We start from the raw sequence: 14,669 nt of genomic DNA, 5'->3' as shown, positions 1-14,669 counted from the left end.
CCCCCCCCTTCTCATCATTTTATTTTTGATATTTTTTTTTTTCTAATGTTTTTGCAAAATATTTTTTTTGTTTTGTTTTGTTTATAGTATTTGGTCCGAATGTTTACATGTCGAATTATTTTACGTTTCCACTTATATGTCAGGTCTATGTAAGAGACTTCTATGATATCAATTGGCACGTGATCGAATTTTAGCAAGATTCGATCTAATAATGTATACATACAATACACACACACACACATACCTGTCAGAATGGTGTATAGACAAAATTTTGTTTTACATTTTTTTTTTTAATGTCTGAATTCTATTTCGTTCCCGTTGTGTCTGAAAAGGCTCAAGATGCTTTAGGCTGGTTACATGAAAAAAGGTCATTTGTAAGTTTTATTTTAGATTAAATGGGCCTTGCAGTCTAGTACTATTAAAGAGCCCGTTACAAGCCCATTCTCAACCTTTGTAAACTACAGTGGATTTCAAGACTCCCAGTGTCCTCTCACTCAAAACCCTTTGCATCTCCATGTTGTTCGTTCAGATCATCTATCAAGTTTTCATCGTCATGAACGGCTTTCTTGTGAGATCCACGCATCTTCACGAGTTTTCTTGGGTTTCTGCAACCTTTCAACACATCAGACATTGCTTCTGCTCTATGCAAAATAGACTTCCTTCTATCTTTATCAGGCGGCCCATCTACGGCTTCTCTGTATGTATTTGGCAGCTTCTTCGAGTGAGGAAGAGACGACATTAGACTTGACAGTCTCTTCGCCATATCGGTCATCCCTTTCAATCTCAATCCGTTATCAATCATCTTAAACGTGATGTACTGTGGAATAATCCCTCGTCTCACCGCGTTCTCAAACTCTTCGAATGCTTCTTCCCACATGTCGAGTCTGCAGAGCAAATGGATCAGCATCGTGGTTGTTAATAAGTCAGGATCAATTCCTCTGTTTTTCATCTCCTTGTTCACTTGCATCGCCAAGCTCAGCTTCCCATCCTCGCAAAGCATTTTCAAGATCAAATGGTATGTTAACCGGTCTGGACTATGCCCAGCTTCAATCAACTTGAAGTATAAGTTCATGCCTGCTTCAGTCATGTTATGCTTTGAGAAATACTTGAAGAAATGGTTGTATGTAGTCGGGGTGGGATCAACACCTCGTGCCATCATCATCTTGAGTATCTTGCTAGCACCAGGGAGATCTCCAGCCTTGCAGAAGTTCTTCACAAGTGAATTATAAGTCACTATCGTAGGACCTGATTCACAAACGAAGAACCTTTCCATCATACCTAAAGCTTCTTGTAACCGACCCGCTTCTCCTAAACCATCTATTATGGGATTAAAGACCATAAAATTGAGCTCCATTTCTGCCATCTTCATTTCTTCAAGAACCTCCATAGCAATCTCAACACGACGCATCCTACAATACCCATCTATGAGAGTACCGTAAGTAACAACAGTCGGCTTCACATTCATCGCTTTCATATCTTCCCATAACTTCTCAGCCTGCTTTAGCTTTCTTGAACGGAACCATCCATTCAATAAAATGTTGAAAATACGAACAGAAGGAACCCAATTTGAATCCATCATTCCTCTTCTTCTCTCTAAATACATTGAAGCGTCTCTAACATGTCCTTCTTTACAAAGTGCATCTAACAAAACCTCAAGCAACTTAAGCTCTGAAGCTGATTTACAAACAGGATCATAACTTTTAGCGAATTCAAAAGCTCGTATAGCTTGCTGCACCATACCTACAAGCAAATTCACAAAACTAGATTACTAAAGGCAAAAGCTTACTCTAAGCTAGCTCCATTAATGAAACTACAAGAGATCTGCATACCAGCACGAGCGTACCGTCTGATCAAAACGATGAACGTATCAGCAGAAACCAGATTCGATCCACCGTCGCTTCTCACTCGATCAAAAATCAAAGACCAAGCAATTTCAAATTCACGAGCTTTACACAAAGAATTGATAACAGAATCGAACAGTGAAGGAGAAAGCGTAAGCCCAGGTTTCGTCTCAGCCCATTTGTACACAGAGTGAAGCAACATCGGCGATGAACTTAACCGATCGAACAATGCTTGAACCAATTCAACACTCGGTTCGATTCCGGTTTCATCCAGAGCGGATTCGAGACTCGAACCGGGAGCAAGGTTAGTGTTCTCGAGAAGATTAGATATAGTGGAGAGATCGGGAACGGTGATTTGATGCGGCGGAGTAAAAGTAGAATCGTGTGCGGCGGGTGATTGTAACCGTTGGATGAGAGGCTCAACGGGAATGGGCGGGAATGAACGGGGAGATGATGATAAGAATCTATGAAGAAGGAATTGGTGGTGAGGATTAGGGTTTAAGAGGAGGCTCCGGCGGAAGGAGGTGAACAGAGAGTTCATTGTCGCCGCAGTTAATTAGAATTAAAGTGGCCGCCGATGAAACTAGGATACTCCGACTACGCGACATTTGGGCTTTCGTTAGTTAACTAAAATCTAAAGTAAAATATCCATGGCCCATTTTGCAGTATCTGATATTATTGTTATCTTTTGGTACATAATATGATATTTTCCTCGTCCAAATTAAAATTATCTTTCTAGTCCTTTTTCATACATATAAATTGTATATAATATTTGTTTTCAAGTATATACAAATTATAATGTTGCAATAAAAAGATTCTACGAGTTTCTTCTATTTGTGCATAACCATTTGTATGCGATTCGTAATATATTTCGAAATAATTGTGAGAATGCAATTACTTTTATATTTTCATTGTAAAGAGATAGAAAAATAAATATTATTGACCAGATATATCAATTTTTTTTGTTTTTTTTTGGTCAACTAGATACAAAATTAAATTTTGTGACAAAAAAGAAGAAGATACAAAATTAAATTAAAGATAACAACAAAAGTTGAAAATAAATTAGGTATTAGTTTAGCAATGTTAAAATTTGTAATTGATCTGAACTCTAATATTAGATTGATTGGTATGTGGACCAGATTCGAGATTTCTACTTTGTGAAATGGATAAATTTTGATCGTAAAATCTCAATTTAATTAAAAAAATACAGTAAAATTAAACACAAAGGACAGTGGTATTATATTCGACAACATTTGATGTAAATTATTTGCAAAACATTCACCCGTATGTATATAACATTTATTCAAGTATCATCTACTTTTAGCCAAGCTTTCATTTTGTTTTTGTTTGTACTTATTTTGCTGTAGTTAAGGTGGTCTGCTTCTTCCTTGTAACGAAGTTTCCCTACTTTCAATAAAAAGCTTTATAATTAAGCTTGCAACATCTACCTAGTACTTGTATGTTACCGAATAATTTACACATGAACCAAAATTTGTGGACTAAATATCAAATTGTCATATTTTATTCTCTAATGCCGATCGAACTAATTAAATAGTTGAGATTTATAAGCCAAAAACATTAATTATTTCTTAACCTAAAAAACGTGTAAAGGATGAGTAGTATATTAAATTAATATAATATTTAATTTACGTACAAAGGGAAAAATAAAAGATCGTACATTGAGTGATATTATATTGGAATCGAGGTTTGTACTTTGTAGAATGGATAATTTGATCGTACAAATTATTTGTGTTTCTAGTCTTTTTTTCAGACGTATGTATATGACATTTGATGCTCTCTCAGTTCCTTCTAAATGTGCAAAACAATTTGTATGGGTGTGATTCGTATATGACCAAATACAATGTATAATTTAATGTTGTTGAATTGGTAGAAACGTTTTCTTGACTAGTGTTAACAAAAATGAATTTCTTATATGTGAGTAATATCTTTTGAAATACTAGTGAGAATGCAACTAATTTTGTTATTATCCTCTCCATTTACTTTTCAAATTTATTTAATTATGTTTCCCTTTTAAAGAGATTAACATATAAATGTTTTTGACCATATATTTCAATTTTTGTTTGTCAACTATAAATCAAATTAATTTAAAGATAATAAATTAATATTTGTTGAAAAAATAATGTAACAGTTTAGTGATGTCAAAATTTGTAACTGATCCGAAGTCGAATACTAGATTGATTCGTTTGTGAATTAGATTCAACGTTTGTGATAAGTTTTGATTATAAAATCCTAAATGCGATTAAGAAATACGGTAAACTTAAACACAAACGATAATGATATTATACTAGTGCAACAATATTTAATGTAATTTATGTACATAACATTCATCACATTTAATAGTTTTTTTTTTGTTTTTAAAATAGAACATTCTCAACTATTACCGTATGTATATAAACGCATATATTACTTTTTGAAAAACCGTTACTATCGTTGAGAATTCTATATTTAGTCTAATACTTGTTGGATATTTCTCGACCGATCATTTGTCCATATATTTTGTCAATTATATATCAAATTAATTTAAAGACAATAATTGTTGAAAAAAAATTAATGTATCAGTTTGGCGATGTCAAAATTTGTAATTGATCTGAAGTTGAATACTAGATTGATTGGTCTGTTAATCAGATTTGATGTTTGCAAATAGATAAATTCTGATTATAAAATCCTAAATGTTATTAAGAATATAGTAAAATTAAACACAAACTATAGAGGTCAAAAAAAAAAAACACAAACTATAATGATATTATATCAGTACAATAATATTTAATGTAATTAATATACATAACATTTATCACATTTAATAGAAATATTTGTTTTTTTTTAAATAGAAGATTATCAACTATTAGTCTATTACCATGTGTATAAAAGCGCGTATGTTACTTTTTGAAAAACCGTTATTACTGTTGAGAATTCCATATTCATTCTACTATATGTTGTATATTTCTAGACCGATCATTCGTCCACGTATTTTATAATTCAATATTTATATATTTATTTAAAAATAAATTACCCAACATATAATTTTGTTTCTATTTTTTTGACTGGTCTAACATATTTAATGGATTAAAAAGAAATTAATTTACAGTTGCACTATTCCTTGTATAGTAATAAAGACCAAGATATAGTGTACATTTTGACAATATTTTACCATATAAAATAAGATTTTTCCTGAGAAAGCAAATAATTCGTCTTTTTTTGTTATTTTTTCTAACTAGAAAGTTTGTTTTTCTGATTTTTGTTTTTATCTCCGCAAAAAAGAAAAAAAAAAAAAATCTGAATTTCAAACAGTACCTTTTCAGTCAGTCGCTTCCCCCCGCTCCTGCTCCGCTCTCCTCCCCACCTACACATATTTCAACACACGCTCTCTCTCTCTATCTCTGTGGAGCGTGACCTTCTTCTCTCTACCGCGCCATTAGAGCTCGTTCACAAAACTCATAAACCTATTTTGCTCAGCCAGGTATGATCATCACCTCTCTCGTCTGCTCACCGTTTCCTGTTTGATTACCGATTCTATGATTTTTTTTTTTCTGGGAATCGTAGCTTGTTGCTCTTCGTTTTGATCGATCGGAGTTAATCGTTGTTTGGGTTTTAGGCTGATCGATTTCTGTAGATAATGTTTTTNTTTTTTTTTTTTTTTTCTGGTCATCGATTCAGATAATTCCTCTTTGTTGTTTCCGTTTGTTATTTGGTTTCTGCGTATTTGTTCGTCGAGCATGGGTAATCACTGAGAAGCTGAAATTGTTGAGATCGTTTTAATTTGATTTTACGAAACGTGTGTTTGTGTGTTCGCTATAGCTCGTTGTTTGTTGAGGTCATCGGTCTTCTTTATGGATTTTGCTATGGGATTGTGAAGAACACAAGGCGTAGCTCGATTTCGTATGATTAGATTTGAAATTGGATCCGACGATGACGAATTAGGTGGGGGAAACATGGAAACTTGTTGTGATAAGCTGTTGATTGCTTGTTTAAGCTGATTTCGCTCCTTAGTTATAATTTGTGTGAAATTGGGATCTGTGGCTCAATTTGAGTATGAAGAAATCGTTTCAATTTCTATTCTATGCTTGTTTCTTCCTGAAATTTATGCTGCATTGGTTTTTTTTATGGAGGTTATAGGATACACAATGACTAATGGAGCTGTTTGTTCTGCAGGGTTGGCTAAACCACTGGCTTATTTAGACTAAATTATGTATTCCTCTTCTTCGATGCATCCGAATGCAAACAAAGAAAATGTCTCCACTTCAGATGTTCAGGCGAATTTTGTTCGCATAACGAGATCACGAGCTAAAAATGCCTTGGGAGGAGTATCAGTACCTTTAACAAAACCCTCTTTTAAACAGGTAATGAAACATGTTCTTATAAATAGTCATGAATGAATTACAGCAGATGATGCTAAAATCTCTAATCTTCCTGCCTCTGGTTTATCACCAAAAGAAACGTGCAGTGCTTAAGGATGTCAGTAATGCTTCTGCAGAAAATATTTATTCAGAACTCCTAAAGGGAGGCAACATCAAGGTAAACATTTTCAGATGATATGTTTTCATTTTCTGTTGGTTATATAGGTAAACATCAAGGTAAACTTGTTTGGTGTGCATCTTATGTTGGTTATATAGCCTACAAACTTCCCCTTTAGCTTCTTATTGTTGACATTACGTTGCAGGCTAACAGAAAATGTCTAAACAAGCCTAATAAAGCAGCAAAGGAAGGTGCTAATATCGCCATGGAAATGATGGAGGATATGCATACAGAAAAATCAAAATTAGCAGAAGATTTGTCCAAGATCAGGATGGCTGAAACCCAAGTCGCGTCTCTTCCAAATTCTAAAGATGAAGAAATTACTGAGCAAGGTAAGAATTGTTGTGTTTGTGAATTATGAATATAATGACAGAATCCACACTCTTCTCAAATCCGTGTTCATTTTTATTCCTTGCCAACTTTTACTCAATCATTGGACTCCAAAATGCTGAAATTTTAGTAGTTATTCCCATTAAGTTGTGCTGTCATGGGTTGAAACAACTGAAGTCTATACCAAAATGTAGATTCCTCAAACTTACTAAAGGTATGTATCTCTTACTGGATTGTGCAGAAGAAGAGGGATCTGGTGTCATGGATTTTCTTCAAGTTGTAGATATTGATTCCAACGTCGAAGATCCACAGTGTTGCACCTTATATGCTGCTGATATATACGACAACATACATGTTGCAGAGGTATTGAATTACATGATGCAGATATTTGGTTTACATCTTTCCACAATTAACTTCTTGTAAATAATATCATTATGACAACTTCATATAAAGACTGTTGGAGTTATAACCCCTTTTTTCTTGCAGCTTCAACAACGTCCCTTGGCTAATTATATGGAGCTTGTGCAGCGAGATATCGACCCGGACATGAGAAAGATTCTGATTGACTGGCTTGTAGAGGTTAGTTTCCTTCAAACTTAGCACATATATGTGAATATAGGCATCATCTTATCATGTTTTTTATTGAACAGGATACTGAACATTCCTGTACATAGCTTACTTAACAAAATTGAGCACAAACTGATTATAGTTTTCCAAGATTTTTGAGTAAAATAGTGAACTGCGTGGTATTTTTCAGGTTTCTGACGACTACAAGCTGGTTCCAGATACACTTTACCTAACAGTGAATCTTATCGACCGGGTTCTGTCCAACACTTACATTGAAAGGCAAAGACTCCAGCTCCTTGGTGTCTCTTGCATGCTTATTGCTTCGTAAGTCCCTACTTTATTGTTGTCTGTGTGTGTGTGTGTGTGTGTGTGTGTGTGTCAATCAGGTTATAGCAGTAAGAATAGCATTGCATCACAAGGAGAGCGCGTACATATTATATATGTAAACTTGTTAAGTAGAGAAACTAAGGCTTTCTCTTCCTTGTACCTTTTATTGGGCCTTGTAGAAAATATGAAGAGCTTTGCGCTCCACGGGTGGAGGAGTTTTGTTTCATTACGGCCAACACATACACAAAATCAGAGGTAATTAACATTCAAATCACACATTTCGGTGTCGTTAATGTCTAAAGATTCTTGATAAAAATAAACAAACTAGAATCTGCGTCTCAGGTGCTGAGCATGGAGATTCAAGTTCTAAATTTGGTGCACTTTAAATTATCGGTTCCTACCACCAAAACATTTCTGAGGTAAACACTAAAGGGCAGAACTGCTACATCACATCTTTCCAGCTTAGTTTTAAAATAGTACCACTCAATTTTCATCTTACCTCAAGACTATGTTTTTCAGGCGCTTTATTAAAGCAGCTCAAGCTTCTTACAAGGTATTAAATAATGACCCATCCGTCATTAATCCTCACTACTACAGAAACTTGGAATCTGAATTTAGTGCCTTCTCTCTTATAATTGTTTTGCAGGCACCTCTCATTGAATTGGCGTTTTTAGCAAACTATCTCGCCGAATTGACACTCATGGAATATACTTTCCTAAGGTTCCTGCCATCACTAACTGCTGCTTCAGCTGTTTTCCTTGCCAGATGGACACTCGACCAAACTGACCATCCTTGGGTCAGCTCATATTTCTTGAATCTTGAAAACCGTTGTTTTATTGTTAGCCTTTTTTAGTGCTGATAAAAAGAATGCTCTTGGTTATAGAACCCTACTCTGCAACACTACACCAGATATGAGGTAGCTGATCTGAAGAGCACAGTTCTCACAATGGAGGGCTTGCAGCTCAACACAAGTGGCTGTACCCTCGCTGCCACCCGTGAGAAATACAACCAACCAAAGGTACATTACTCTTCCAAACACTGTTAACTCAAAAATGGTGATAATTGAAGAAAAGTGAAAAACAAATTGGTGACTGAACTGGTTCTAATTCTGCATGACTTTGATAGTTTAAGAGCGTGGCAAAGCTGACATCTCCCAAACGAGTCACATCACTTTTCTCAAGATGACATCAAGCAACGAAAGCATAGCCAAGTCAGGTGATCAAATACCTAGTTTCAGACATTGGATGTTATGTGGTCTTTTTGACCATTGAATTTCCCAGTGTTTGTTTCTGTGCCAGTTTTGTCTGTCTGTTATTCTGTAGCTATCTGTGGCGCCTTCATTGTAGGCCGTTACTTCTCTCATTGCTACATATTCACTATCCTGGGGGATTTTGTACCTAAAAGCTCTTGGAAAACGAATAGGGACAAAAGTAATACTAATAATAAATATAGAATTCATGTTTTATGGCTGGGTTGTTATGTTGTTTGTTCTGATTTCACAATGCTATATTTATAACGTAACATCTTCTCCAACACTTCGTCCTGATTACCGGTTTTATGCTCTGAACTCAACCTATGTCAATACCGTAGGTGAGCTATCACAGCTATACCGTAGTTACTTTGTCCTCCACTAGACTAACTCAGTACCAATGTATTCAAACTCGACTCTGTCTCATGGGAAATATGATCGGGTAAGCCTTTGAGGAGAAAAGAAAATTTGGATTTCAATTGTGGAAAATGAGTGAAGTACAGAAACTAAACAACTGACATAACTCAGGCAGGATACAGCATACATGAGAGTCTATAACACAGTGAAGTGTGCGACAGTGTAATTCAACTATCACAGCATTTCCAGTAACGACAAGACAACAAACCCTACTGCACGTTCAAAACTCACTTCAGCTTAGATTTTGAAGAGCTCATTAGAGGTTTAGCAATGGGACGAGCTGGAGCAGCCCTCGTGGCTTTCCTCAAGTCATACTTTATCATAGAGAAAGCGCAGATCATCGCAATCACCATGGTCGGGTACACGTAGACGGTTTTGGCTGGGTCGGTATTTACTGGCTTCCCTAAGATTCCTTCTTTAACAAGACCCCAAACTAGTAGCAATGACCCAAACATGCCCATCCTACCAGGCTTTAGCAAACCCACAAACGCTCCAGCTACAGAAAAGTAGCTCCCTGCAAGAACCTGGAAACAAATAAATCACTTGTGAGACTGTTAGCATTAATGAGGGCACATGAATCATAGTAATTAATTGCTACATAAAGCTATACAAACAATCAGAAAGTGAGTATGAACTTTATCTAGGGATGAAAAAAAAACGAAACCTCTAGGCGCTGAAGATCGGTCACGGCAGATGCTTCTTTGACATTGGTGAGATTGTAAATATCTAAGACATTCTCCCACTTTGGAAACGTCATGTTGGTGGCAAGACCATTGACAATAGCACCAGGGTACAAGAGAGCCTTAATCACCGGAACAGGAAAGATCTCACTAGAAATCAACTGAGACGATGTCACATGGATCGGAGATGAACAAATACCAGATCTACATGGAACCCTATTTTGAGATTACAATTTAAGTCAGATTCACCAGTGAGACGAGACAAACCATACCAAGTAATGATCCATAGAATTAAGAGTCTATTCTAGTAATCAAGTTCAAATCCAAAACAATTGGCACCACTTTTCCAAGGTCAAATTTTATGAATTTCTTACTTGATTTAAGTCGATTAAGCAATCAAAACAAGCTTACCTTAAGAGATTGTTTTAAGTATGAATTTTACCTGAAGAGAGGGATCTGAAGTATGATCAAGACGAAGTAGACCGATGAAGCCATTGACGTCCATTTCTTAAGCCATCCCTTTGATTGCCCTGGATCCGCCATCACCAATCCCGGAAAGAAATCGAATCTAGAGAGAGATACAAATTTCTTCGTGTAGAGAGAGAGAGCAGAGTGGATCCGTTGTACCAGACGATAACGACGAAGAACAAAATAAACACTTAATAAACGACACGCTTTGCTATATTTTAGTCCAAAAACAGGATGAATGTTTAGACCTTTGAGTAGAAACGGCATCGTTTCCGAGGATTCATATAAATCCGATTACTTTCTCAATCCGCTGAAAACAGCAAACAGTTTTGATGATAAAAGCAATGGCGGTTGCTCTATCTTCTTCTTCCGGCGTCGTCTCTCATCTTCTTCCTCCGTCGTTTTCTTCGTCGTCAGGTGTGTCCGTCAACAGAGTTCTATTTCGGAATCGGAAATCTAGTCCTTGTAGTCTAGCTCTTCCATTTCACAGTCCGTCCCCTCGATCTGTACTTGTTTTTGCTCGTGGGAAGAATCGAAAAGGATTCGCGTCTTCGTCTTCGCCGTCGCCGAAGAAGAACAAAAAGGTAATGTTCTCACTTGCTTCGGCCAAATTGGACTGGAATTTGGATACACAGAGTGAGCTAAAATTGGTTTTGCCTCTTTTTGATTTCGTACCAGTCTCTTAAGTCTTAGGTTTCGTTATTTTTGACAGAAAAGTTTTGAGCGAGATGATAATGGAGGAAGCGAGGAAGAGGATGATCCATTTGAGGCATTGTTTAATCTATTGGAAGAAGATTTGAAGAATGATAATTCGTCAATCGATGATGAGGAGATCAGTGAGGAAGAGTTAAATGCATTAGCAGACGAGTTAGCTCGAGTATTGGGTGGTGGTGACGATGATGATGATGGCATTGACTTGTTTGGTTCAGCCACTGCTGATGTTGTGGATGATAAAGATGAAGATGAAGATGATAATATTGATGATGATGATGATGAAGATGAAAATGATGATGACAGTGAAGAAGAAGATGAAAGACCGACTAAGCTGAAGAATTGGCAGCTTAGAAGATTGGCTTATGCATTGAAAGCTGGCCGTCGTAAAACTAGTGTAAGTTTCAGTTCAATGTTGATGATTTGATGTTGCATACAGCCTTACATATGTTTGAATCATACTTTAGTATAGTTCTTAGGTTGGTCTGCTTTACAGGTTTTGCTTCAGAATTGACAAAGAACAAGTAGATCCTCTGAGTTTCAAATGCATCATTGTTAACGTATGGTTTTGTTGTGGTCTGCAGATAAAAAATCTGGCAGCTGAGGTTTGTCTAGACAGGGCTTATGTTCTTGAATTACTTCGTGACCCACCTCCGAAGCTTCTAATGCTAAGTGCTACACTACCAGATGAAAAACCGCCAGTAGCAGCACCTGAAAACTCCTCACCTGATCCAACTCCAGAGGAATCATCACCAGCTGAAGAAGATGTTGTGGTCGAACCTGTTGAAAAAGTAAAAGATGAAGCAGTCCATGTGATGCAACAAAGATGGTCTGCTCAGAAAAGAGTGAAGAAAGCTCACATTGAAACACTAGAAAAAGTTTACAGAAGATCAAAACGACCCACTGTAAGGATTCTCCTTTACCACTGGATCAATGTAATGTTAGTTCATGATTGCTCTAATCTCAATTCTCACATATGATGTTTAATGATGCTGCTGTGTATAGAATGCCGTGGTTAGCAGCATTGTTCAAGTAACGAATCTTCCAAGGAAGCGAGTTTTGAAGTGGTTCGAAGATAGGCGAGCAGAGGACGGAGTTCCAGATAAGCGTGCTCCATATCAAGCTCCTGTTTGATTTATAATGTTTCCATTGAGATGTGCAATGATTTGCTTTCTGGATTCTCAGAAACTCATCAAGGACATTGTTTTTTGGTAATACGAGGTGTGTTTATAGTAGTATTAGTTATTCCTGTCAAACGGTGTGGCTGGACTGGATTTAGTTCGTAGTTATCTTCTTACTGAGAAACTTTGTACTATACAATCTTTTTACTTCGTCCTCTCCTGTTAGTGTAGTTTTCTTCAGTTACTCGTAGTTAATGCGTGTGACAAAAACAAATCACCAGAAAATAAATAAATAAAATAAAATAAAAACACTTTTGACGGTCGTTGTAGGCGAGTGGGCCAAAGTGACAGAATGAAAGAACTAAAATAGTTATGTCCAGGACAGACATGGGTCCCATCTATTGTCCCCGTTATCCATTATTCACCGTAAGATGGTAACCAAATCCAACGGCTCGTTTTCACCCACGCTCCAACCTCATGGGCCTTTGGATCCCTTGTTTTTCCTCAAGGCTCAGTTTCCTCCACGACTCACACTCTACATCCGTCAGATTTTCCTCAGATCTAACGGATGTGACCACACTAATCTTATTCCTTCCCAAAAAAATGTATCGCAAATTAGATTCTTTTCCAAAGTTGGTTCTTCTGTAAATCCCCAAGTCCCGCTCTTTTCCGCTACTAAAGACTACAACAATCTCTCTCCCTATCTCTATCTCTGTCTCGTTCGATCGATCTTGTGTAAGAGTAAGAGAAAAAAATGCAGGAACAAGCGACAAGCTCTTTAGCTGCAAGCTCTTTACCATCAAGCAGTGAGAGATCTTCAAGCTCTGCTCCACATTTGGAGATCAAAGAAGGTACTCAATTTTTTTTTCTTCTCCCAGTGATTGATCTCATTGATTTTTATCCTCATGCATTGGGTACTAAGTAAATTCACCATCTAGGTTTATGAATTCTCAATTGGGTCTGCAGATTTTGTTTTTTAGTCTCCCCGACGAAATTCTCGAGATCGAGAAGATCTGTGATTTTGGTTATGTTAGTAAAGTTTCGAACTTTTCGCTTAAAGTCTCTTTTTTTTGGGGGGGTTTTATTTAGGAATTGAAAGCGATGAGGAGATAAGGCGAGTGCCGGAGTTCGGAGGAGAACCTGCGGGGAAAGAAATATCCGGGAGAGAATCTGGATCGGCGAACGGACAGGAGAGGACACAGGCGACAGTCGGGGAAAGTCAAAGGAAGCGAGGGAGGACACCGGCGGAGAAAGAGAACAAGCGTCTTAAGAGGTGTTTTGATTTCTTTTCTTTTCTTTTTCTTCACCTTAAAATTTACATCTTTACCCTTCGTAACGCTGAAAAAAATATGGTTGCGTGATGGGGTTTGTTTGGTAATTTTTTTTGATGGTGAGAAAAGGTTGTTGAGGAATAGAGTTTCAGCACAGCAAGCAAGAGAGAGGAAAAAGGCGTACTTGAGTGAGTTGGAAAACAGAGTTAAAGACTTGGAGAACAAAAACTCTGAGCTTGAAGAGCGTCTCTCTACTTTGCAGAACGAGAACCAGATGCTTCGACATGTAAGTTTTTCCATCTATCTGCCCATTAACGTGATCTTGGATATTCAATGATTTGTAACATTGCTGGCAATTAGTGATGAGCCTAGGATTCACCAATTTAGTTTAGGAAGTTAGAAGAACTAAGGAGCTATCATAATCTCCAAATTAGTTTAGGTTCTTTTTGTGTTGGTGTGGTGATTAATGGTTTTTATTTGGTTGCAAGTATTGAGTTGTTTTGTGTGTGTGCAGATTCTGAAGAACACAACAGGAAACAAGAGAGGAGGAGGAGGAGGTGGTTCTAACGCTGATGCGAGCCTTTGATCTTCTTCCTTCTTCAATCTTGTGGTTATATTTTTGTGGATAAATAACTTACAGGGGAATTGTATTAATAATAATTATCATGTTAAAATTTATATGGGATGTGAAGAGCTATATTTCCAATTGTTGTAGACCAACTTCTCTTGTTGTAGTTTTAGTCATTCAAAGATAATTTTGTTTTTCTTTTTAACAAAGAAAAAAAAACTAATTTTGTTCTGTGATACATAATAGAGGGAAAGTCTTATATGCCACAAATTGGGAAAAAAAAATCAGGGACTATATAATCAGTATGCCACTCATAATATGTAATTCCCTCTTTAACCTTAATGAATTGATTTTATTTTATTTTGTTTTTTAAATATAATTTGAAAAATAAGAAAATAAAGAAATAAAATATAATCCCATCCAACGTAACTTGTCGTCTGTTTATTCTAAAATCATGATGTATTTGTTCTCAATTGTACCAATGTTCTCAGTTGTACCGCAAGCTAATTGTACACCTTGTGCCTAATTTACAACTCTTGGTGTATTCAGGTGGATAGAAGAACATATCCTCTGTTTGCAGCGGTTA

General features: G+C 36.6%; 5 protein-coding genes across 5 annotated transcripts; 3 read left to right on the top strand and 2 right to left on the bottom strand.

Annotated features, from left to right (window-relative positions):
* On the bottom strand, positions 304-2,451 carry LOC104735144 (pentatricopeptide repeat-containing protein At5g11310, mitochondrial). Its single transcript, XM_010454873.2, has 2 exons — positions 1,830-2,451; positions 304-1,740 (listed from the first exon to the last, which is right to left on the bottom strand). Exons 1-2 carry the CDS (start codon positions 2,380-2,382, stop codon positions 491-493), a joined length of 1,803 nt encoding a protein of 600 aa, XP_010453175.1. The 5' UTR covers positions 2,383-2,451; the 3' UTR covers positions 304-490.
* Positions 5,128-9,063, top strand: LOC104735143 (cyclin-A2-2-like). Its single transcript, XM_010454872.1, has 13 exons — positions 5,128-5,319; positions 6,012-6,199; positions 6,294-6,374; positions 6,520-6,706; positions 6,946-7,067; positions 7,191-7,283; positions 7,462-7,595; positions 7,778-7,853; positions 7,941-8,017; positions 8,118-8,151; positions 8,245-8,394; positions 8,482-8,616; positions 8,724-9,063. Exons 2-13 carry the CDS (start codon positions 6,047-6,049, stop codon positions 8,781-8,783), a joined length of 1,302 nt encoding a protein of 433 aa, XP_010453174.1. The 5' UTR covers positions 5,128-5,319; positions 6,012-6,046; the 3' UTR covers positions 8,784-9,063.
* Positions 9,303-10,573, bottom strand: LOC104735142. Its single transcript, XM_010454871.2, has 3 exons — positions 10,387-10,573; positions 9,929-10,160; positions 9,303-9,788 (listed from the first exon to the last, which is right to left on the bottom strand). Exons 1-3 carry the CDS (start codon positions 10,485-10,487, stop codon positions 9,492-9,494), a joined length of 630 nt encoding a protein of 209 aa, XP_010453173.1. The 5' UTR covers positions 10,488-10,573; the 3' UTR covers positions 9,303-9,491.
* LOC104769348 (protein OVEREXPRESSOR OF CATIONIC PEROXIDASE 3) lies at positions 10,719-12,474 on the top strand. The gene is made up of 4 exons (XM_010454870.2): positions 10,719-10,996; positions 11,125-11,520; positions 11,708-12,028; positions 12,129-12,474. The coding sequence occupies exons 1-4, from the start codon at positions 10,745-10,747 to the stop codon at positions 12,255-12,257; spliced, it is 1,098 nt and encodes a 365-aa protein (XP_010453172.1). The 5' UTR covers positions 10,719-10,744; the 3' UTR covers positions 12,258-12,474.
* LOC104735140 (transcription factor HY5-like) lies at positions 12,841-14,283 on the top strand. The gene is made up of 4 exons (XM_010454869.2): positions 12,841-13,095; positions 13,334-13,517; positions 13,645-13,801; positions 14,030-14,283. The coding sequence occupies exons 1-4, from the start codon at positions 12,999-13,001 to the stop codon at positions 14,099-14,101; spliced, it is 510 nt and encodes a 169-aa protein (XP_010453171.1). The 5' UTR covers positions 12,841-12,998; the 3' UTR covers positions 14,102-14,283.

The sequence above is a fragment of the Camelina sativa genome, chromosome 13, assembly GCF_000633955.1.
Source record: "Camelina sativa cultivar DH55 chromosome 13, Cs, whole genome shotgun sequence".
Lineage (NCBI taxonomy): Eukaryota > Viridiplantae > Streptophyta > Magnoliopsida > Brassicales > Brassicaceae > Camelina > Camelina sativa.
Note: the sequence above shows the minus strand (reverse complement) of the source record. Positions and strands in the feature narration are given on the sequence as shown.